Here is a 25,320-nt window from a genome sequence, read left to right on the forward strand (position 1 = left end):
AGTTCGGATAATCTCGGGCAATTCCGGAGCGTTCAAACAATCAAACGCCCAACTGTGTTTTAAAATTGCTATAATTTTATAAATAAAGAGTAGATTGCAAAAATAAAAAAGTTACAAATATATTTAAATATATTCTATCGATTGACAATGTTACGAAATAAAAAATCGACTTAAGAACCAAATTGTATTTTTAATTATTAATTATATTTTATTTCCTAGGTTTTATTCGATTCTGTCTTATTTGCTTATTTTTTTTCTTTACCCGTTATCTTGTTGCTTAGTGTGTTCGTCTTCGTCTTGTGTGTGACGTTTTTTTTCTTCTCGCTCTCTGTCTTGTTTGTGGAGCGTCGTGTCGTTTTTCTGGTTGTGTGTGTGTGTGTGTGTGTGTGCGTGCGCGCGCGCGTGTAAGTATGAGTGTGTGTAAAAGTGTATGTGACTGACAGTGTGTGTGTGTGTGTGTATATGTGTGTGTGTGTGTGTGTGTGTGTGTGTGTGTGTGTGTGCGTGCGTGTGTATGTGTATATATGTGTGTTGCGCGTTTTCTTCACGGCGCGTTTTAGCAGAAAGAAAAGTAAGAGAGAGAGAGCAAAAAAAAGATAAATTTTTGTGTATAGCCGTGTTTTTCTTTGCGGTGTTTTTTCTTTTAATGCTCTATATATTGTTTTATTCTATTCGTGTGTACCCGTATTTTTCTTCGTCCTATTTTAATTGTGTAGTTCACGTCGTCGTGTTTTTCTATTATTGTATAGGGTCCAATCCACAGTGCTTCTAACTTTTTTGATCTTCCTCTTCGTAGTGTCTCGTCATAGAGTAAGACTTTATCTCCAATTTTATAAGTTGTTTCTTTGTTTTGCATAGTGTTCTTTTGCTTTGGTTTTTTCTTCCTTGAAGTTTTCTCGTGCTATCTGGTTCGCACCTCTTATTTTTTTCCTTCAACTCTTGTGCGTAATCGTCATAGCTGTACGTTATTCCTGGCGTCTTTAATAGCGCCGTGGGTAACGTGGTCTTGTTCCCGTACACTAGTTCAAACGGAGTGTATCCGGTGGCTGTGTGTAATGTCGTGTTGAATGCAAACATCGCATAGGAAATCCACTTGTCCCAATCGGTCTGTTCTGCATTGATGTAGTGGCGTTAGATATTCCGCCAACGTTCTAGGCTACAATTACTTTCAGGGTGGTATGCCTGTTTTAGTCAAGCTGTAACTCGGCGCATGGCAACCATAAACAGGTCACCATGCCCCAAATTAAAACACTGGCTAAGCATTTTCGTGACACGATGAAACAATCAGAGAACCCAAAAATCTGAAAACCCAACAGGCAATCGGAGCTAGGTCCAACATTGTACAAGTAAAAGCACAACATGCCGTTGTCTACACCTTTTTTATCTATAATAACTTACATACGTTTTTAAATAGATTATTTATAAACTTTTTCCCTTGATCTGTGTACTATTTTGGATATTCCGTATTCTAATATGACTTTCATCGTAAATTCTTTTGCAATTGTCGCTGCTTCCCGATTAGGTATTGATATACCTGTCCCAAATGTTGTTAGGTTGTCTTGAAATGTTAGTAAGTATTTATTACCTGAGGCCGTCACTGTTAACGTCCTACTATGTCTAGGGCGCATTTCTGAAATGGTTTTGTCGGCGTATTTGTAATTACAAGTGGCGCTTTTTGTTTTCTTGTTAGTTTATTCTTTTGGCACTTTTCACGTTTTGCGATGTGATTTTCCTTTAGTCATGCCTTTCCATTTGTATTCCATTTTTAGACGGTTTTCGGTGCGTTCTACCCTTTAATCCCCTCCTGTAGATGCATCGTGGTATTCGTATACTAGTTGTTTCTCTTCCTCTTCTGTATATTTTTTCTCTTTTTGCTGTTCATCTGACTCGTGGTCGAGTTTCTACTCAGGGCATCGGCGTTTGTGTTTCTTTTTCCGGCTCGGAAGATGATTTCCTGGTCATACTCTTTTAATTTGAGTCTGCACCGTCTTAGCTGCAAGCCTGGGTCGTTCTCGCTAAACAGTCATGTCAGCAGTTTGTGGTCTGTAATAATTTTAAAGTAAGTTCCATATAGGTATGGTCAGAAATACTTTACCGCCTATACGATGGCTAGTAGCACTTTCTCCGTTGTGTTATAGTTTGGTTCCGCTTTGCCTAGGATTCGACTAGCGTATGTTATTGGGCGATCTTGTCCAATCGGTCCTTGTAACAGTATTGCTATCGCATAGTCGGATGCGTCGGTGGTCACTATAAATGTTTCTTTAAAGTCCAAGTAACGTAACACCGGTGCTGTCGTCAGCTTTTCCTTGAGAGATTCAAACGCGTGCTGTTGTGTCACTGTCCAAAATTTTTTATCTTTTTGTGTTAGCATGCTTAATGACTTCGCTATTCTTGAAAAATTTTCTATAAATCCTGCTAAAAACCCTATAAATCTTCTATAGTATCTTGCTAGGCCCAGAAATGTTTTAACTTTATTTGGCGTCGGAAAGTTTTTTAGTGCTACTATTTTGTTTGGATCTGGTCTTATTCCTTCCTCTGTAATTATATGTCCTACATAGTTTACTTATTTTCTTAAAAATTCGTACTTGTCTATTTGGAGCTTTAAATTGTGTTTCTTTAATTGCTAGAATATTTCTCGGCGATTATGTTCCTGTAGGCTTGGTCCGTATATGACGATGTCGTCTAAGTATACAAGACATCTGATACCTTGCACGCCGACAAGTACAAAATTCATTAACTGTTGAAACGTCGCCGGCGCATTTTTGAATCCGACTGGCATTCTATTATATTCATAGTGCCCGTACAAAGTAGAAAATGCTGTTTTTCCTTTGTCTTTTTCCACCATCTGATGATACCTTGACGCTAGGTCTAATGTCGTAAAATATTTGGCGCTGCCTAGCTGATTTAATAAATCTGTTATGTTTGGTAACGGAAATGAATCGCCTATCGTTATATCATTCAATTTTCTGAAATATACTACTATTCTCATTTTTCGTTTTTTGGACGCGTCAGTTTTTTGGGGGAGGTACTACTAATATCGGCACATTCCACTGGCTTGCACTTGGTCTAATTATCCCATCTTTTAGCATTTTGTCTATTTGTTTATTGACCTTATGTTCTTCTGGCAAACGGTACGGTCTTATGTTTAAGGGTGCGCTATCTGTGCGCGTATTAATTTCATGTGTTATTGCTGGGTTGCACGTGAGCGGGTCCCCTTCGAGAAAAAAATATCAAAAAATTTTTTGCAAATTTCTATTAAAATTTTCCAGTCATCTGTATTTAAATGTGCAGTAGTTGTCATAATTGTTCATGTCTTTTCGCTTGTGACGGTTTGCTTTCGTTTTCCTGCTCGTATGCGTTATTCATTTCTTCGTCGTCTTCTTCCTCTATCGTATCAAATGCCACGTGCGGCGTCGTTATCTTTACGGGTACGTCTGTTGTGTTTATCATACTTTTTATGCCCGTATAGTTGTATGGGATTATTAGACATTTGCCTATATACACTCCTGGCGCGGTCTCTTTTTTCCTTGTAATCCCCGTTTTGTTAGTATTCGTAATTATTTGAAGCAGTATTTCGCTGCGCGATTTTAATGTTACTTTTTTGTATAGGTATAGTTTAAATCGAGTCTCGCCTATTATTACCTGCTTCGTGTCATAATTACACGTCGCTTTATTTTTCGGATGAAATCGAATTCGACTCCGAGGATGCCTTCATAGGTAAATAGTACATCATCTCGGGTGACATAGACACGGTGTTTTCTGAGCTTGTTATCTACTATAAGAATGTATGCTTTTCCAATCGTTGTTATAGAATGACCCGATATTCTGGTAAGCTGAATTTTTTCTTCCATTTTTTCTGTTTCGTCTGTTAAAATTTTCAACTTAATTAATGAGATTGTTGCCCCTGTGTCAAATAGAAATTCGATTTTGTTTCGGGCTGCTTCCTGTACTGGTAATAAAATTAAGTCTAGCCTGTTTTCGGCGCGTGGTGCGCGCAAATGCGTTATGCAATAAGAGACGATTATTCGCTTATGCGGCGGGTTCTTATCTCTTTCTTCTTCCTCGCTACTTGGCGCATCAGCGGTTTTTATCGCTTACCGTTTCTCATGATTGTTCTCTCTCTTATTTTCTCTTGTGTTTTTCCCCGTTCGGGGCTGAGCGTGAAAAGTTCTCTACCTTTTCGGGACGGCCATTTAAAGACCAACATTCTTATCTGGTATACCCTCGTTTTCTGCAATGATTGCGGTATTTCTCCACTGTGTTCACACACGGTCGTCCTTCTGGTTTTGGCAAGGAAAAGTGATTTACATAGCGACTGCTTCGGCAAACTTGGCCGTAATGCCCATTTTTTCCGGATTTTTTGCATTGTATGCGTCTCGGCGATTCTATTTTTACTTGTAAACGTGTTACTACGGTTATTAGACTCTTTAACTTTTTCTTTCGCTATGGCGCCCGTTATCGCCTTTGCAGAGATATATAGCGCTGAGAGCTCATAAATAACTTGATATCTTCGTGTAACCCTGTTTGGTAATTGCGAAGAGCCAACTCTTTAATATTTTCTAATATCGCCTGTTTTTGCTCCACGGTGTGTTCTTCCGCTTCTTCCATGGACTCAAATATCTCCATTGCTAGTTGGTCCACGCGACAGCCAAAGTCTTGGGCACTTTCATTGTGTCGTTGTTTTAGCGAGATAAATTCTATTTGCAGGTGGGCTGTATTTCTTTTTCCGAGATACTCTTGTTCGAATTTAAACTATGAATTTCGCACGTTTGAAAGTCGGTCATTGCTTTGTCTTTGAATTTGGTGCACAAAATGGCTTCCAGTAACGTATGCTCCTCTGTGAGATGAATATTTTTCATAGCGTAAGTACTTACGTTTATAAACTTTTTACGCGGTTTTGCTTGGTACCGTCTATCTCGGGTATCCTGTTTCTAGCATTTTTTAGCGGTAAAAAGGTGATCGTGGACCCTCGTTAGTTCTTTATATCCTGCGAGTATCGATCGTGCGTAGTATCAAATGCGCGTTCGTGAAAGCTTAGTCGGCGGGCCGTGATATTTTGCGGAATGCGAGCTTGAGTCTCATTTTGATCTATCCGTGTTTGTAATCTTCGTATCTCGCGCATGACATCTTGTAGTGTCAAATTTTCATCTGGGTCGGCATCCAGGAGATCCTGCATTTGTTGTGTTGCTGCATTAGACAGGCCGGGATTACTCAGTTCTGCGGCCGTTCTAACGGGGAAACGTGCCAAGCGGAAGTTGGCATGGAACTGTAGTTCCGTTTCCGTCGCGTTAGTATTGTCGTTGTCAATTAGGCTAAAGTCAAACAGTCGGATTTTAAAGTGGCGTTCGGTAATCGCGCGGGTAGAGTCGTACTTGATGGACTCGGTTAGCGCTTTATCTGCGTTGCGGAGCGTTTGTTTAGGCGCGTTTTGCTTTACTTCACTCGCGTTAGGTGGGTTAAGTATTTCCATTCCACTCACGGTCAGTGAGTAGCTTGTCTCATCTGACATGTGCGGAAGTAAGAAAAGTATGGATGACGTACAGTACGGCTATGTTGGGCGCTCGCATGTTGTTGTCTCGTTCTACGCTGTGTAATCTGATGCTCGGCGGCTTATCTTAGTAGGGCAATGGGTCAGCGCTGGCCTTGTCAACTCTGCAGACTGTTGGCTCGTTGACTCGGCGTTTCGGCGGCACGGCTGCTTGGTGGCTCGGTAGCTCGCGGCTCAATGGCTCGTTGCTCGATGATTCTCCAGCTCGGCGGCTCGATGGCTCTGCGGCTCAATGACTCAGTGGCCTCAATGGCTCTTTGATTCATGGGTCTGCGGCGGACCTTCTCGGGACTTGGCAGAGATGTTTCGCTCTGGCTTGCCCTTTTCCTCGTTGTGGCTTTTTTCGCAAAGGTTCCTTGTTTGCCCCCTTTGGCGTCGTTATCCTTATATTTCTGACACCAATGTTGTGCTTTTGATCGCACAAAGTCGGACCTAAGCCCGATTGACGCCAAGAAGAGCAGACAAAGGGCTGGTGAAAAGACTTACAGAAGGAAAAGTCCGTTTGAAATAAAGTCGTTTATTTCGACACAGTCTGCTATCATTCACAAGCACAAGCTCGTGTTACAACGTGTATGTACCGCTTGAGACGATAGTATACGTTAAAGGGCAGATCCCGATAGCACACGGGATCAATAGCACACCACCACTTACAGCGGCCGATGCCTAGAGTTTTTCCGTTGGTTGGGTTAGATAAGTCAAGATGATTGGTTGGTGGGCTATCGCACCGTGCGCTATCAAATCCCATCCTACGTTAATAGGCGTAACTACAGTGTCGGTGTTGGTCCTTATATGTGGAGCTCTCGAGGTGGATGGTGCCTGCTTGTGTATTGCACAAATAGATGTATGATGTACGGACACTTGATTATCACTATTCCGCCACTCGATTGTCGGGCGGTCTTCTTATACTAAAGTGATTGCGCTAAGCCGCTGCTTGGCGCAATTACTTCTGAATGGTCAGCGCCCTCGTGACACAATTTCGGCAATGCCCGTTGGGTCTTTCAGGTTTCAGGACTCTCTGATTGTTTTATCGTATCACGAAAATGGTTAGCAAGTATTTTAATTCGAGGCATGGTGATCTGTTTACGGTTGCCATGCGCTGAGTTATAGCTTGACTATAACAACATAATTACATTTCCATTTATATGAAATAATGTTTCATATTATATCATACTTTGACATTTATATTTCTCAATAGACACATTGTGCAAATATTATTTTGTATAATCACAAATTGACGAAAATTTTAAATAATTACGCTAAGATAATACATTATAACGCAGCAGTGTTGTCGAAATAAAGTTTTTAAATAACATTTGTCAAAAATCAAATAAAGGAGTATACAAATTTTGTTCAAGTTTAATTGAAAAAGCACGACTTTGTATAGAGTTAGGAGGAGCGCACTTTGAGCATATGCTGTAAAAATTTTTTAATAAATATTGTTATACAAACTCCGATAGCACAATCATTTATTAAATTGTACAACGAAATCTAGCATAAAAATTATAATCAACAATTATGTATATACATTTACAAAAATAGATGTAAGAGTGTTGACTTTTTGTAAAATTTTGATAATTGTTTACTCAATTAACTTACTTATGAGAATTTGATTATGAGCAAACTTTGAGTCAATAATCAAATATTATATTAAATCAAATCTGGAAATACAAAATAATCCGTAAAAAAAATTAATTGGAAAGCTATAATATAATTGATTTTTAATTATAGTTTGAAGTTTCTGTCACAAGACTATTAACTTTCTTGTAACAAATGTTATAGAAAAAAATGTAATCCAATTAACGGTTTGTAATGCATTATTACTCGATTTGATACAATTTTGAATTAGTTTCTAAATTACTGAAGCATGATTGACGATTTCATGACAATGCAAATAATGATTCAGTCACTTTATTTCAATATAGCAATTTTTTATTAAGTGTGGCGTTATTTTGACGATAATTTTCTACAAAGAAAAATACACAAGAAAATATAGAAATAGAACGATCATTGAATGGTAACAAAATTATTGAAAATTTGTGTACTTTTTTATTTGATTTTTGACGAATGTTATTTAAAAACTTTATTTCGACAAAACTGCTGCGTTATAATGTATCATTTTAACGCAATTATTCAAAATTTTCGTCAATTCGTGATACCACAAAATAATATTCGCACAATGTGCCTATTGGGAAATATAAATATCGTAGTATGATGTAATGATATGAAACATTATTTCATATAAATGGTAATTATGTGTAAAAAAATTTTGCGTTCCTATCAACACATTTTTTATTAAGTATTGCCGAGTTGTATGACGTATATATTGTAAATCATTGACATCTCGTGAATTTGGACAATTTATTATAATTATTTTTAATATCCTGTAATATTTTTATATAATCGTGACATGTATAATGCATATATTAATTTATATTTAAATATGATTCAATCAATAAAGCATTTCAGTATCATTGTAAATTACTTCAATGTTATAACAAGTTTACAAAAGTGCAAAAGCACCCACTGTCATTGTACCGTCACTGAGCGATCTTTAGATTACCTGATTCACCTACTGTAAATGCTTCTCATTTAAAAAGTATTATAGCCTCGACATTTTCGTAACAAGATTTTTGTCTTATATTTAAATAAGGAATACGTTATTAAAATCTTGACTATAGATTGTGGAACATCCTGTATATATTTCTGTTTTGATCAACAGGATTTTCAACAAAATGGCAAGTATTCCAAATTTCGCTAAAAATTCCAAATTTTTCCTACATTTTTGTATTTGTGGAAGTGCTGTGGCAAATAATATCATGGACTCGAGCACCGACTTCTTCTAAATATATTATCGCTTATAATGTTAACTGAGCTAACACTCGCCTTTTAGTGGCTCCAACATAAACAAAGATTAGTTGTTAAAATTTATCAGCAAAAGAAGTAAATAAAACTAGCGCATGATTAGCCATGTTCTTTACATCCGTGGAATTGTTTTCACTGATCAATCCTTCTTATATTAAAGTTTTCGCATTTGCAACAAGACTTTTCTTTACTTGTATCTCATCAAATATAAGGTCATTTTTTGCAAGATCATTAAGCGAATGCAACTTATTTTAAAATAACTCAAAAAATTGGGGATCAAATCCAGTTCTATTGTTACAATAATATTACAAAGATAACGATTAATCGTTGTAGGCGATAAAAACGGCAATAAATTATTATTGCACAAAAAATTATAATTAGAAATATTTTTAATCTTGTATAATAAACATAATAATAACCAATTTTTGGAATTTCTTCGGCTACGAGTATTTGACAGTGTCGCAGCAAAAATACATACATTTATAAGGATTATCTGTAAAGCATTTTAAAAATTATTTTCAGATACATGTCAAAATTCGGGACATAAAAGGATTGCAAAATATCTTAAAAATGAGTTTTATTGTGATATGGCTTAGAAAATCTTTAAACTCCTTTTAATATGATTTTAAGCCCGATTCAGACTATACGCAGTAAGGGGCAAGGTTTAATTAGCTGATACAGGACGCTTAATTACTGCTTTGTGCAGTTTGAATCAGGCTTTAATGTACCGATTTTTAAAGTATCTTTTCTTATTATATTCTATGAGAATAATTTATTATAAAATTAAATACTTGAGTTTCTGAGAAATTCAAGTTTTAAAAATAATTTGAAGTGAATGTCTTTATACTTTTTTTATGCTTGATTCGTATTCTTCTATACCTGTTGTCTTTGTAACGTTAAAATATTATAACTGTTTTATTATGCAATTATACAGGGATGATCAAAAAGAGACGGCAAAATATCTCAAAAACTAAGCATTTTAGGAAAAATTGTTTCAGATAAAGTTTCATAAATTATTCATTTGATAAAATGATTTAAGTAAACATTTTTTAAAAAACGTAATTTAACATTTTGTAAATATTTGTGTCATTAATTTGTAACAAACCGCCTTTTTACTACTCTTCGAACTGAACATCGTCTATAACCGCCCGACAAGAAGTCGCATCGCGCCAATAAAACTTCCAAAACCGCGCGATCACGAACATCGAGAGCGCGCCAATCATTTCGCCGCACACAAGCGTTAAGCCGAATCGGTACACCGGCTAGCGTGATTCGCACCTAACCCTGGCGTGCGCCGATCATTCTCTCCACCCGATTTCGAGCGGCAAGGATGCTGGATCCGAAATGATCTGAGAAGCCGACGAACATCCTCGACTTCTCGAGATTCGGATATAAAAGAGCTGGAGCAGTATGATGCTACGCTCTTCTCCGCCGACTATTCGAAAGAAATACTTCGCCGTCTAATCTCTCCGAAGAAGCCTCTCGTGGTAGCCTCCCGGGGTAAAGCCTTTGCCGAGAGTTCTCAGTGACTACCATCCAATATCCGTCTTTTCCGCCGATGTCGGGCTCAAACGTGCTCGAGCTCAGGCAAGTGTACTTGCCCGTTGGTTTTAGAACACCTAAACCAAGCTTTAAGTAGCGGCTAAACAACCATGAGGTAATGCGTCTTTGCCTCCGCCAAGAACACTTGGCATATTCGTTGTATTCTGAATCACAAATCGTGAAAACCTTAAGTCAAGAATTAAAGGCCGTGTACTCGTGGGTTGCGTCGCGTCCTCTACCGCGCGCCCGCCAATCTCGAACGCGCCCGACATCATACGCGTAGATCACGTAAAAAAAGCATCTGCGACACACAAGTCGTCTATTAATAGCACGAACAACTGATCGCCAAACAATAGGCCGCACCGAGTATTATATTTCGAGCCGCTAGAAGGCAAACGCGATTAGATTGCAAGTCGAGATATAGTATTTCTGGGATACCATGCGTATATCGCCTCGTATTAGGAAACCGTCCTTCCGGCATAATTATATGCGCTTCAAGCATTACGACCGCTACCAACAAATTGTACTGCTGACGCACGTAAATTTACCGGTGCCGCTCTATAACTGTAAAACGAGTCCGTTGTATTATACTTCTGCATTATTTCTACTGTGCGTTTATACTCCAATATTTCTGTACGGTCATCCCGTTCATGTACTGACTGTGTACATACCCGCTTCGTTATCTATATAAGAATATTCACGTTTGCGTCTATCTATCTGCATTAATTTGTCGATCGCACTTATTATCATTTATACCACATAGCACACAATTACTGTCTTGAGTAAATCAAGTTATTTTTAGTTAACATTACAAAAAGTGTCTAATTCTGTCAAATCCAGAAATCGTGCTCTGTAAATCCCGACGAGTTATGCGGCTGAGCGCAATTAAAATACGGGTTGTTACAAATTATTAATTTGAAAAAATGATTTCTATAACGATTTGTGTGACGTTTATTTAATATTTTTGTAATATAGTCTTCATTAATTATTTATTTAACGAAATAATTTCAGTTAACTTTTCTTTTACGTTTATTTAATATTTTGTAAATATCTATTTATCATTTAAGAATTCACTTATTCATTTAAGAAAATAATTTTAGTAAATTTTTTAATACATAATACTTAAAAAAAGGAAGAAAAAACAAAAGAAAAAAATTATATTAATGTTTTTACTTTGCACTTCATGATAAATAGACAAACTTAATTGTAAAACTGACGGAGATGCAGAAGACGAAACAGATATGTTACTTGGTAAAGTTTCATCACTATATAATGAATCGCCCTGTTGCCACCACCCGGACCGTCCATCGTCCCACGCTGTCCGGCCAAACATCCGCCGGACAGCAGCGACAAGGCGCAACGCGCCAATAATACTTTTTCACGTTCAAGCGCATTCGAGCAAAGGATCCGCGCGACGGCAATGTAGACGCACACGCGCAGTCGTCGCCGATCTCGAAAAATCGAGAGCACGCCGCTTTGCCGTGCCCGATCTCAAGTGGCGGGGATGCTGGCTTCGCCTCCGACCGTTCTCAAGCATTCCCCTACCACCAAGCTCGGGTATACAGAGTACGGAGAGCGCACTTCTCGTGGCTCTCTTCTTCCTGATCCGTCCGACCAGAAGAAGTCACCCAGGTCCCGAAAAGAAGTCAAGCGCCTTGGCTTTCGCGGAGTACTCTCCGCCAGTGACTGCTCCCGCTTTTCCGTTGAGTACCGTGGGCTCAAGCAACTTGGGCTCCGGCAAGCGATCTTGCCTGCTCAACATAAAGTCAGCTCCAGCTTCCTGCTCTCGGCAACGACCAAAGGTGCGGGAATTCCGCGCCTCTACCAAGTGCTCTTGGCGTGGGCGTTGCCACTCGACGAAACCTAGCAGCGGTATTAACCGCCACGCGTCGCGCCGGTTTTCAGATCAGCTGATCTCGCGACATGCTATCGCCCGCGCGGCCGTCCGGCCTACGAGCGCTCAAGGCGTCGTAAACAGCGTGAGATTATTTATAGCCTCACAGCTGATCGCTGGATAACGCGAACACTTCGGTACACGCGCACGACGCCGCTAGACCGTACCCTAGGCACCTGTTTTTTGTAAATAGTCTCCGAATTTAAATTTCTGACCGTCTATGCAATAAATAATTCCACGAATCGTCTGTCCGTTTTCCGTCCGTCTCTTTGATACTATTTCCATTATTCTCTTTTACATTGCATTATTATTTTCTGTTACTTTCTTTTATATTGCGTTCATTATTTTTGCTCTTTTATATCGCATCCAGTATTTCCTTTATTTTCATTTATGTTACATTATCATTTTCTTTATTTTTTTTGTGTTTCTCACAATTATTTTTTGCAATAAATCCAATATATTTTTCACCGAAAAAACATTGCGTACGTAATTAATTCTCTCCCTGCAATCCCTTGCGCTCTCGCCGCCGTTACCACCGCCCGTACGCAAAGCGGGATCGTTTCAACTACTATCCTGATTTGATTTGCTATCTACTAAAAAAATATTGTCTTGATTCATTTGCTGCTGCTCATTATTATTAATATCCACAATTTTTTCTATTTCTAATAAAGCTGTAAAGGAAGAAATAGCTTCATCTCTTAATCCTTTTTTATTAAATTCTCGTTAAAAAAAAAACTTAACATATAAAAATTCACTTTCTCTTAACCTGTATAATATAATAAAAATATTTATTATTAATGCGTCACAAAGTCTAAGTTCTGTCTAAAAGATTGACAACGTAGGTTTGGATCTCCTAACTAATAAAAAAAATAATAAAATAATATTTATATTACCTGATATATTATTGTTTCATCAGAATTCTTTATAATCTTTCTGTTAAAATATCATGTATTTCAAAATAATTTTCATAGACAACGAAATGTAGGCAAAATCTGGATAAGCGCTATGGATTAATAAAATCCATTCTTCGTGACGCTTACTATTGGCATTCAAAATATAAATTTGTTTATCTTTACGTCTTTTTGTGAAACTAAGGATTACACTTAAGAAATAAAGCGGAAATACCACTGTAGTGATTAAAGTACGCATTAAACACTTAATCCACATAATATTATTACATATATCTTTTAACAGAATACAGCTCTTACGAGCTTAAAGAATAAAAAAAACACCTTCGCTAGAATAGAACCTTTGCTAAGATAGTCTCTATATATTTCTTTCTTTTTTACAGAATCAGAAAGTAGGAGGTGCAACAATCAAAAGAAACATAAAGTACGCACACACATTAGAATGGTAACTTATTTAAATTATTTGACACAACTAAACCAATAAAAAAGTATTATTGCAAAAAGTAACTAGTTAAATAAAACAAAAAGAAAATTTTCATATTGATTACTTAACTCTAATAGTATCATCACTTGGTTATGTTTTTCACGAAGCGATCACATGTCATCACAGATGACAGCGATCTAGCGTAAAATGACTCAATCACTCTCTATTGATAACTAGTAAAGGTAAATGCAATCGGCCCATGGAATACATAATAAGTGAGCGCCGCTATGTCGAAAACGTGAACTGAACAAGATTTTCTGATGATGATGTATCTTACATAAAAATTTTAAAACTTGGTTTTTTTGCATCGCGATATCTCTGCTTGTAGGTATGGAGAGAAAAAATAAAAACGCTTTTATTATACAACCCCCCCTCCCCAAGCTATTGATTGAGACTACTTAGAATTTGATTCAACCGTTACTGATCCGATAATTTCTGGTTGGAAGTCGCCGGCTCATGTAAAGAGATGTGGGTTTCTCGCGCTATGCGTTCACTTGGCGCAATACACTACCACATCTCTTGATACGTTCAGATTGATGTTGTTTAACTCAATCATAATTGTAGAAATCAATCAGTTATCTGTTATAATATCTGTTATATCTGTCATAATAGTCTATCACAAATATCTATTGTAATACCAGTCTATCATAATAATCAAATTTCTTTACGTAATAAATGCCTAAAATTAAATTATATATCCGCGTATAATTTTTTTGAACCCGTATCGAACCCTGAAAATCCCGGCGAGCTAATCCATGTTCGATAATCACGGGTCGTCATAAATAAATTAAAATATCTAATTATAAGTCACACATCGTATTGCTATGTCAGGTTAAACAAATTTAATTAGCATTGAATGAATACAAAACCTTCTTTTAAATTTTTTATTTACTCGGACTTTATATGCACGCAATAGTAAATCTTACCTTTTTTAGAGGTGGTCGACTTCGAATAAATTCAAGAATAATAGCATGTGCATCCTTCCTCAATGGCGTAGGTGGTGTTTTCCTCAGGTGGTACCGTCTTTCCCTGATATCATCCATCAAACTTTCATATGGTGTCATCTTGTAGTCGGAAAGATTTCCTTCTCTGCGCGAGGACACGCGAGAGCCCAAATTAGCTTCTACTTTCTTCAATTTCACTCCTCGCCTCAACTCGTTAATAACTTGAACCCAAAACCTAGCCTGACAATACATTTAAAAACTCTGATATTGCAATTAATAAATATTTATAATATTGATAAATATTTCCTTTTACACAACTAATCTCAAATGACTTCTGACTAACTTTGATGTTAACCTTAATCCTTAATAAGAGTCAGACTTTTCTTAGCATTCGTTATTAATTAAAAAGTTATCAACAAAACAATTTTCATAAGTAGAATGTAATTTTCGACTTTCCATGGGAAGCGAGATCTATTCCACGTCTCTTCCTGTTTGCAAAACAAAAAAAAAAAAAAGATCTACGTTGTAGATACTGATATACTCGTATATATACATATATATATATATATGCTTTAAACTTGTAGATACTGATATATATATATGTTTTAAACTTTCCACGGACACTTATGTCCAAATATGACACTCCACTTAAAAATTTTTTGTTAATAACTTTTCAATAAAGAAAAAGTACAAAAAAAAGTTAATGATTTTGACTTCCTAGAGAATCAAGATCAACATCAAGTTCAGTTAGAAATCATTTGGGGCTGACTATGTAAAGGAAAAGCTTCACTATAATATTACATACTTATATCGCGTAATGTATATTTTTATAATGTTTATATTTATACAATATATTTGGCAACAGATGAAAGAAAATTTAGGAATTGATTTTTAATAGATGATAAAATAAAATAAAAATAAAAAATAAAATTGTAGTTAAGACTTCGTTTTTAATGATACTGTGTAAATATTCACGTGCTTTAGGCATTTTTTATGTAAATATTTAAACACTTACAATTATTGTAAAAAACAAAGTCTTAATCGCAATTTTCTTATTCTTATTTTATCTTATTTTTTATTATTCGTGTAAACGAGTTACTCGTGTAACTTACAGCGTTCATGAATCAAATTTATTCGTGTCAAATTTAATCATCACGTTGTAATATACATCCATTCGTAAAAACTGAACATCAAAATATAAGCATGTTAGAAATTTTTCGTACTCAACGTTCAAATTGTGAAAGTGACATGTAATTATAACAAGATTACAAGCCTTTATTCTTAGTGGCACCTTTCCAATTCAAATATGTTTATTTCAAGCATAAACTAGTAAAATCCTTTTCAAAAGGCAAATAACGAGACAAAAAGTTTTTCCCTTTTTGTTGCCAAATTCAAGGTATGACCAGAGACCTATTCCGCTTCGCGATAGATTCTGTAACAAGCTGCCGAACAAAATACTTCTAATTCGTCTTGTTAATAAATCATATCAAAACCGGGAGTGCGGGAATTCAAAAGTTCAAATTTGAAGTTCGGTAAAGAATCTGTGACAAAAGCTCACAAATTCTTTTGTTATGGATAATTCGTTACCAAACACTTGTTACTGTTCATATTTGAAAAAATCATAAAAGATGTGCAATCTACAAACTAGCATTCTCACTGGCCTATTAGCTGTTTTAAGCCGTCACATGTGATCTAGTCATACCATGCTCACACGGGGAACCTTTGAGAATGATATCACCGATTTTAATAAAATTTTAAGGGTGTGTAGTATTTACTCACACCTTTACTCTGGTAAAGCTGTTTGTTGCAAAACAAGAAGAACGATTGTCGCATAAGCGTATATTAAATAATTAAAAGTGATTTAACAATTATGTATAACAATTTAAAAATATGATTTAAAAAAAAAAAAAAAAATTCTTATCCGCGGCGATCGAACCTGGAACCCCAAGCATACTAGCCGACGTCCCAACACCCCACACAACAACGCTTATTCGACAATCGTTCTTCTGTAACGGTACTATAGATGCTGGAAATATTTAATTGTCAATTTCTCGAAAATGCTTAAGTTTTGCAACAAACGGCTTTACCAGAGTAAAAGTGTGAGTGAATACTACACACCCATAAAATTTTATTAAAATCGGTGATATCATTCTCAAGGGTTCCCTTTGTCAGCGGGCCACAAAACCTCGTAATTTTCGCATGCAACAAAAACTGTGTATTTCGACGAAATATGAGCAAGAACTATACTATTCACCTGTGTTCTAAACATATCACGTACTTTTAATAAAATTAAACTGTGTTGTTACAAAAATAAAAAATTTTAATTAACTCTCATTACATAAATCTCTCTGCCTATAACAATTCCCATAATTTACGAACAATTCCCACAATTTTCTCTTGGTCTCCGATAATGTGCGATTCAAGTGTTCGGCAATTATTCTGCACATTTCTTCTCTCGTGTTATTTATAGCAAAATTTTTGTTCGCCCATTCGTCTTCTGTTTCTCACTCCACCGCGCTTTATCTCACAATCTGTTTGAGCAAAACTGGCGATTCAAGTTCACCCCGAATCTCATTTCATCGGATCGTGAACAATCATCTATAATCACTTCTCTCATTTGTTGCCTAATATTCTATATATATTAACAAAATATGCAACTATTAACAAATTATTTCATAAATCAATTGTCGTATATACATATATTTTAAAGTACATATCCATTCGCTTCGCGTGTCACCTGACGGAAGGCGCAACTGCGCCTCTTGATTTCTAATCATTTTACTGCTGTTTCCAGAAATTTTTTTTCAAAACTAACTAATACACTGTATATTATGTAATAGAATAACATTAATTCATAACCAAAAATAATTTTGAATCAAGTAATAATCAAATAACAAATCTTATAAATTTTTAGATGCTGAAAATAATATCGCAAGCCAAATTTGTTGATGTTTGCCAATCAAATCACAACGTAAGGTTTTCAAAATAATTGAGATTTCTGAGCCAAAATTAGCTTTTTATAAGATACTTAAATTTTTTATTAAGAAGATATTTTCATTTTTGAATTTCAAAAAAATCAATTATTTTTTTTAACATTTTTTAATGGTTTAAACCAAAAGAAAAAGAAATTCAAAAAAAGAAAAACAGAGAAAAAGAACAAATTAAAAGTAAAAATCAAATAAAAACTTCAATTATTTTTTTAGTAAAAAAGTCTCGAAAAATATTTTGCTGTTTCTGAAAAAATCAATGTCTTTTAAATATTAATTAATTGCTTTGCAATCTTAACACTAGTTATTCAAGCTGTTCGTAATAATACGAAAATAAATTTAATAAACGTAATTAAAACAATTTTTTAAATTTAGCTATAGGTTGGACGAAAACTATATTTGTATAAATTAAAGCTCCTGTCTCTTCAGCCGAAAACTCCGTGTTGACAGTTGCGGACAAAATTAAAACTAATAGACATGAAACGTGACAGATTGACGATGAGATGTTGTCGTGCATGTCATGTTATTGTGTGTTTTATTGTGAAAATATGACTTGTTTCGTAATTAGCAAATTCGTAAAAATGGACCGCAATTAAAATTTCTTTGAGTTTTATACATAAAAGCACATCCTCTTTCACTCCTTTCAGTAGATATCTGTATGTTTTCCTGTCTATATTCATTTTACGTGCTTTTTACGACTATTTACTGACTGCTAAGCAAAAAAAAAGGATAGTCTTGACCAATGGATCAAGACTATCCTTAAAACAATTTGGATAAAACAGATTTAATCAGATGGCTTTAAAACACATGTAAACAGTTTTAAGAATAGTCTTGACCAATAGATCAAGACTCCTTAAAACTGTTTACAAGTGTTTTAAAACCATCTGATTAGTCTGTTTTATCCAAATTGCCTTTATTTACAAATAACACTTCGGGAACTTTAGCTTAACCGTGTGTTTTTCTGCTTGAATAGCTTTACATGCTTTTTACGATTATTTACTAACTGTTAGACGAAAAAAGGATAGTCTTCATTCATTTTTACAAGTGTTTTAAAGCCATCTGATTAGTCTGTTTTATCCAAATTGGCTTTATTTAGAAATAAAACGTCGGACAAAATTACGTATTATTTTACGCAATTTTACGTCACGACTTCAATATGATCGCAGTGAGGAGCCGGGAGCCTTAAGATATTCTTAACATATTCAACAAGTATCATTTCCGGTTGCAATTTACTATTAAGTATAAGAATAACAATTGTCTCAATTTTTTGGATATGAAATTGATAAGAATTAAAAATTTTTTAACAATTGATTGGTATCACAAGGACACATTTTCAGGACGCTATCTATCATACTACTCAAGTCACCCACAATGGCATAAAATTGGAACAATTTATTTGTGGACTTGTGGGCAGAGTAATACTACGTTCCAATCCCATATTCCAACAAAAAAAACTTGTTAGACAACAGAAAAACTTGGTTATACAAATGCTGAGAGACATTGGTTATCCACTGGATTTAATTTTCAACAAAATCAATTTCAGATTGAAAAAAACTCATCAATACTTACAAACTTACAAACAAAAAAAATAATACTCAGGATAATTGTAAGCCGGAAAATGAAAAAAAATACATTACAATCCCATGCGTAAAAGGCGTATCCAAAATAGTAACAGCGGTTATAGACAAGAACAAGTTCACGATAGGTTACAAATGTTTAAACCGACTGAACAAGATTGTCAAAGCACAGAAAGATAGAGATATCACTACTGTCACAAACAACGTGTATACAAAATAAAATGTAATAACTGCGATGCCTCCTACGTAAGCCAGACTAAAAAAAAATTGAATACTAGAATAAAAGAACACACAAATAACATCAAATTGGAATCGTCAAAGCACTCTGTCATCTCAGAACATATCACATGCTACAATCACTCGATAAATTGGAACAACACGTTAGTTTTAGATACAGAACCAAAATATTACAAAAGATAAATATCTGAAATGATACACATAAAAGAACAGAAAAATGAATTCAATTTACAAAGACACAGAGCTTTTAAACGAATCTTACTTTGACTTGCTTGACAGGTTGGCCGATAGAAATTAAAAGTATAACATAATATACAAGAACAATAAATAATTTATGTTATCCGCTCCATGTTCTCCTTAACTAGCTCTTTACACTCAGTCGTGTATTCATGTCCGCACAAAACAGACACACACAACAAACGCACACAACCGAGCACAGTACTTTATCCATACGATATACTATTCGTAAGTTTTTAAATTATCATTGTATACGTCAGTCTATTTAAATCATTGGGGCCATATTGAAAGTTTTTTTACATTTTTGAATCATTTTATTCATCTAAATTATTTTTATTCAGCTAAACTAGTATTAGTTATTTAAATTGTTATTATTCATTTAAATTATTACATTTCAGTAGCGAAACTCGAAACGACGGTGCCTCACAGTGGATCATGGATTCAGACTGTTCTCGCGTTGCATCGACGAATAAAACTATGCTGATTTTTATATAATATAACGAACAAAAAATCGGTTTAGTTATACGCTCACGTAGAAATTTATATTTAAATATAGTAATTCAACATTAAAAATGTAAATTAATGCGGCTGAAGAAAGAGAAGTACGTCTAAAACGTTCTGCTAACTGTATCTTGTCAAGATTGAAAGCAAATTGTAATCCAAAAAACCAAAGAATAGCTCATTTTGGGCTTTATATTATTCATTACAAATAAAATTATTTTTAACATATTAATTATTTTAGAATGCCAACATGCTGGTGAAAGAATAATTCAAAATTTTGCTCATTTTACAACGCCATTAAAATGTGCGAAGATGAAACACAATACAATAAACAACATAGAGGATATATAAAGAAAAATAAAGACAATAATAAAGAAGATAATGGAGGGAGAAAAAAACGGATAAAAGAAACAAATTAAGAAAGAATTAGAAATAAAGTGGGAATAGAAAGAGAGGAAAGAAAAAAAGAAAATAAACAAGTTGAGCAGAGAGAGAGAGAGAGAGAGAGAAATAAAATTAAAAACAAGATAAGTCTATTCATATATGGTTATAGCAAGACCTTGGAGCTAAAATAATTGTTAGTGATTTTACATACAATTTCTAAATTTTTTGAACTGTATTGTTTTTAAACTTTCTACGTAAAAACATATTTTTCACTTCTTTCAACAGATGTTCGTGTATTTTCCTGCTTGAATAGAATTTACGATTATATTTACTGACTATCAAGAAAAAAAAAAATAATTGGGACTCATTTTTACAAGTGTTTTAATTCTTAAACTACTCGAAGAGAGAATTGATAGGTTTAAAAGTGCTCTAAAGGAAAGACTTTCAAAAATTACAAAGTACTCACAAATTGCTTGAGAAGGCTCAGGAAATAAAATTAAATTCAGATAATATATTCTCAGGTTGAGCCACTATATAAAAAATTAGAGAGGTGTAAAAAAAACTACTCTTATAACTAGTTTTTTTTTAAAAAGGCTCGAATTAAGAGTAATATTGTAACTAACAATGTACCTGTTAATTCTACCTAAAAACGTAATTGTTTATTTTCGTAATAAAAGTTATTTTATTTTGTTAAAATATGATTCATTAAATTTTATTTTGTTTTCTTTTGAGATACAATATGACATCAAAGAACTGTATTCTAGAATTTGTACTAGATTTTCGTGTCTAGTGCATAAAATACATATTAGATTGTACTTATTCTAAGCAAAAACTTTCTTTGTACTAAATGTGATACCAAAAAATAAGTTATGCATGAAGATTTTTATTCTCGTAGAAATAGATACGTGTTTAAATTGTTTTAATTTTGTTTGTGTATTAAATTCAATCAAAGTAATAATTAAGTAATACAATCATGTACTTTATTTATCATCTTTTTTGTCACTTTTTTGTGTGAAAAAAATCACTTTTATTCCCCTTTTTTCCCTTGAACATCGTTAGCCAATCCTATCATATGATTGATGATTATAACATATTTTATTGCTTCATAATTAATGTTTCTGCTATACTCATTAATTCTCATTTTTAATTGTCGCTTTACTTAATTAAGACGCGTCATAGTTTTTACAACAAATCTTATAAAGAATTGCTCTACCAAATTCTCATCTTTATATTTTTTTATAAATCCAATTAATCTATTGTAAAGCATCTATATTGAATTATATATTCATTTTTATTAATGGCTGTAGCTATTTTATTTCAAAAACGTTTTTTTATAGAAAAGAAAAAAATATAATCCCTTTATTTAATTGATTCACCTCTTTATAATTTAATATAGCGCTAATGAGTTTTCAATCCAACTCCTAATCCTATCAAAAATTAAATTTATAGGGCAACTATTATTTAATAAGATGTTTATTTTCTACTACTCTGGTCAAACTTCCCTTGCTATAAATCAAACCTCTCTGATGTCGGGAAGTTTAACCATTTTAGTTAAGTATAAAAAAGTCAAAATAACGTGGTTATGATATAATAAATAAAAATTTCACCAAATAAAATTTATAAATAATTACACACAAAATTTTGAATATGTTAAACTATAAAATTATTTCTTTAAATTTTATAAAAAAATATAAAAATAAATAATAGAAAACATGTTTAAAACTCCCTACCTACCTTTAGAATATTAAAAAAAAAAAAAAAATTGGAATACTTGAAAAAAAAATGAGCAGAAAGTAAATGGAAAAAAATAGAGAGATTTAAATTGAAAAATAAAGTATAAGAGAACAGATACTGATTAGAAGAGGAGAAATGAAAGTGTAGATTATTTGGAACAGCAGAAAAAATATGGGATATATGGAAGGAATATAGAATGAGAAATTTGGCAATACAATTATATGTTAAAACATATCAAAATCACTGCTTACATTATAAAAAGTTTTCAGAAACTATCTTTCTTTCTCTTTCGGCCAAATGTTTAGTTTAACAAAAAAAAACAGACCTTTTTATGCAAAATTTCCAAACAAACAACTTTTATCGTAAACATTTTTTTGTATCTGCATTCGTTTTCAAGAAATTCAGCTTTTTTATAGACAGTTTTATCTGTTAAAAAAATTAAGCAACAGAAATGGACGGATCAAATTTTTAGCATAATGATTAAAGAAACATTCTAATTCTAGTCAAAATTTTATGGTTACCAAAGAAATTTTAACTTTATTTATACTATTATGCTTATACAATTAAAAATTTGACTATTCTGATTCCCTATCTTCAAAACTATCCTTATGCTAAAAATAAAAACTTCTACAAAAATTTAAAATTTGTGTAATTATAAGATAAATATCTTATTATTTAGCGTCTTTAGCGGTATACAGTTTGATTCAAATTTAGTAGCCACAAAATAAATTGTATTTTTGGCTTTAATATATCATTATATAACATAAATTCATGTTAGATCACTTTTTAGTTTGAGATATTGTTCTTAACATCTAAAAATCTGTAAATAAACACCTTGTTCAAAATAATTAAACAATTTTTTTCTTAAATAAGTAATTGTTTTATAATAATACCCAAAATTAATTTACAAAATAATTGCAATAAATAGACATAAAAGGTAGCAAAATAATTTATAGATTTATTGAATCAAAATGACATACAATAAGAAAAATAGCAAATATTAAATTAATAAATAAAATCACATTCTCCACAAGTACTTTCTTATAATATCATTTAAGTTACTAAATAATTAATAGTAAATGCACATGCACAATTAATCTTTTTCTTATATAATTAACCACTTCTTTTTAATAAATAAAATTTCAGTTTTATTGATTCAAATTTGATTTGTTTTATATAAATGCTAGTAAGAATTAATTTATCATGCTGCATGCATTTATTATGTTTGATATACATTACATTCATTAATTTTATAAAAAATATAAGGTAACTCTGGTATTTACGCCGCGCAAAGATTTGTGCCACAAAAGTAAGAAAAAATAGAAAAAATGAAGTTAATTTGCTCGCAATCACTTTATTATGTTCACCCGTATGTTAAATTAGTATTGTATAGTAATTTCAATTTTTTACTGTTAATATTAACAAAATCAAAATAAATTGAATTAATTTGTCAATGTTCTAAGTAAAGCAGTGATATGTTATAACTTACATAAAACTCTCTTTAGGGAGGCTCTAAAAGGTTCAGTAATTATTTTGTTCTACGTAAATGTAGTAAAAGATAAAGTATATCAAAACATAAATGCCTAACTCTTGTATCTTTTGTTCAGTTTAATTGTTTCATTTATGAGCCATCCCCTTTTGATATATGGTAAAAAGACAAAAAAATTTGTTTTTTAATTTTTTTGGAAATGTAAGTAAATATTCCCGTTTTAAAAACTTTTTTATAGTGGTAAACAGTATAAAGTTTTCATTAATATAATTTATTTATCTTAAACATAGTAAATAATATTTAATAAATTAAGTTTTAAATAAGTGGGGCATATATACCAAAGTTATTTAATAATTTATTAAAATTACAATGCAATTACAATAAAACAAATAACTGTACATATTTATACAAACGTACTTGTATAGCTCTCCAAATTCTAACGTCCGTCTATAAGAATAAATGTTAATTAGCAATCAATAGATATGGTTAATAAAACAATATATAATTTTAATAAACAATGTATTATTTACGTGTCATTTTTATATCATTTATACATTGTTATTTTAAAAACATAACAAGAAAATATACTGCAAAAACACAAAGCTATTTTTATGAATTTTTTTAACTACACAACGAATCGATTTCAAGATTTAAACATCTATTCTGTATATCTTTAATAACGTCTAAAATATAAATTGCTAAAATATATTAGAGGAGAAAAGGATAATATAGCACCCAATTTCATTTTATTGAATAACTGTGTTTATAATTAATATTTTCTATCGAAACCTAAACGGTTACATTCGTCAGAGTGTTGTTTGACAGATTTTAGACTCAAAGTAATGAAATATTTATTATTTAGAACGTGATTTATATAAATTTGATGCACTGCATAATCGGTAAAAGAAAAAAAAATGGTTGTAATATGCTATCCATAAAAATAAATATAAAAAATTAGTTTAATTTAAAAGAAACATAGTACCGTGTTACAAAATTATATATGTATTTAATTTTCCATTGTTTAGACGTTTCCTGATTTAGAATTTTTCTGCGTTTAGAAGTTTTAGAAATACCATTAAAAATTTCATTAAAAATATTATTTTATCTCTGTTTAACATTAAACAACAATCATAAAATGATGTCTTTAATGTTTTTAAACACCGCTCTTTAGAATGACAATCAATTTATCGAAGAAATATTACGATATAAAAATTTCGCATAAAAAACCATATTAACAAAATTCCATGTTATTATTTTAACTTTGTATAACTCGAAACATATATAGCCAAATAAAAAGTTAAATAACAAAAAAACTCGAGTGTATGTACCTTCGTGTGATAATACACTTAAGTTTAAGAATAATGAAGAAGTGTATGTAATTAAACGTTAAAAGTGTATCTTAAAAAACTTCAAAAGTGCGCAAGAGCAAAAATGCCTTATAACAATTGTCAGTCACTATGTATTGACATATTAACATCACTAAAAAACAACGGGCTACTAAATAAATAACTCCATAAGCAATTGTTAGAATACGTCACCTAATAACGGAAATAATAGGGGTAGCCATATTGTTGATAATAGCCATAATACCCTCTTTTCCTCTAATTTATTTAATAGATATAAAATAATGATGGAAATGTTTCTAAAAAATTAAAATATTTCAAAAACTACTATTAGATCAATTGACTTTTATTTTAGCATATATTTTTAGTATATTCAATAGTCTATCTAGGGCATAAACCTGGAATTTTACAAAAAATTGAACAAAATAATATTCAAAATTAACATTGCATATTTTCATAAAAAAGTTAACTTTTACTAAAACAAAAATATTTTTAGATTACAAGTATTTTGAAGATTTATAGTTTAGGTAAACATATACTAAAAATATGTGCTAAAGTAGAAGTCAAATGATTTAATAGCTTTGTGATATTTTGTTCGCAATTTTTCGAGCCTTCATCATTATTTTATATCTTTTAAATAAATAATTAA

General features: G+C 32.8%; 1 protein-coding gene across 5 annotated transcripts in view; it reads right to left on the reverse strand.

Annotated features, from left to right (window-relative positions):
- LOC105203442 (protein spire) overlaps positions 1-25,320 on the reverse strand; it is a 330,825-nt gene that overhangs the window by 168,171 nt on the left and 137,334 nt on the right. For 4 of the 5 annotated variants that reach the window (XM_039455089.1, XM_039455093.1, XM_039455092.1 and 1 more), the window contains 2 exons: positions 23,746-23,775; positions 14,165-14,422 (listed from right to left, as the gene is read on the reverse strand). In XM_039455089.1, the coding sequence (XP_039311023.1) occupies positions 14,165-14,422; positions 23,746-23,775 (288 nt within the window). The remainder of the gene's footprint in view (positions 1-14,164; positions 14,423-23,745; positions 23,776-25,320) is intronic. The other variant, XM_039455090.1, reaches the window with a different exon arrangement.

Source organism: Solenopsis invicta, chromosome 11, assembly GCF_016802725.1.
Source record: "Solenopsis invicta isolate M01_SB chromosome 11, UNIL_Sinv_3.0, whole genome shotgun sequence".
Lineage (NCBI taxonomy): Eukaryota > Metazoa > Arthropoda > Insecta > Hymenoptera > Formicidae > Solenopsis > Solenopsis invicta.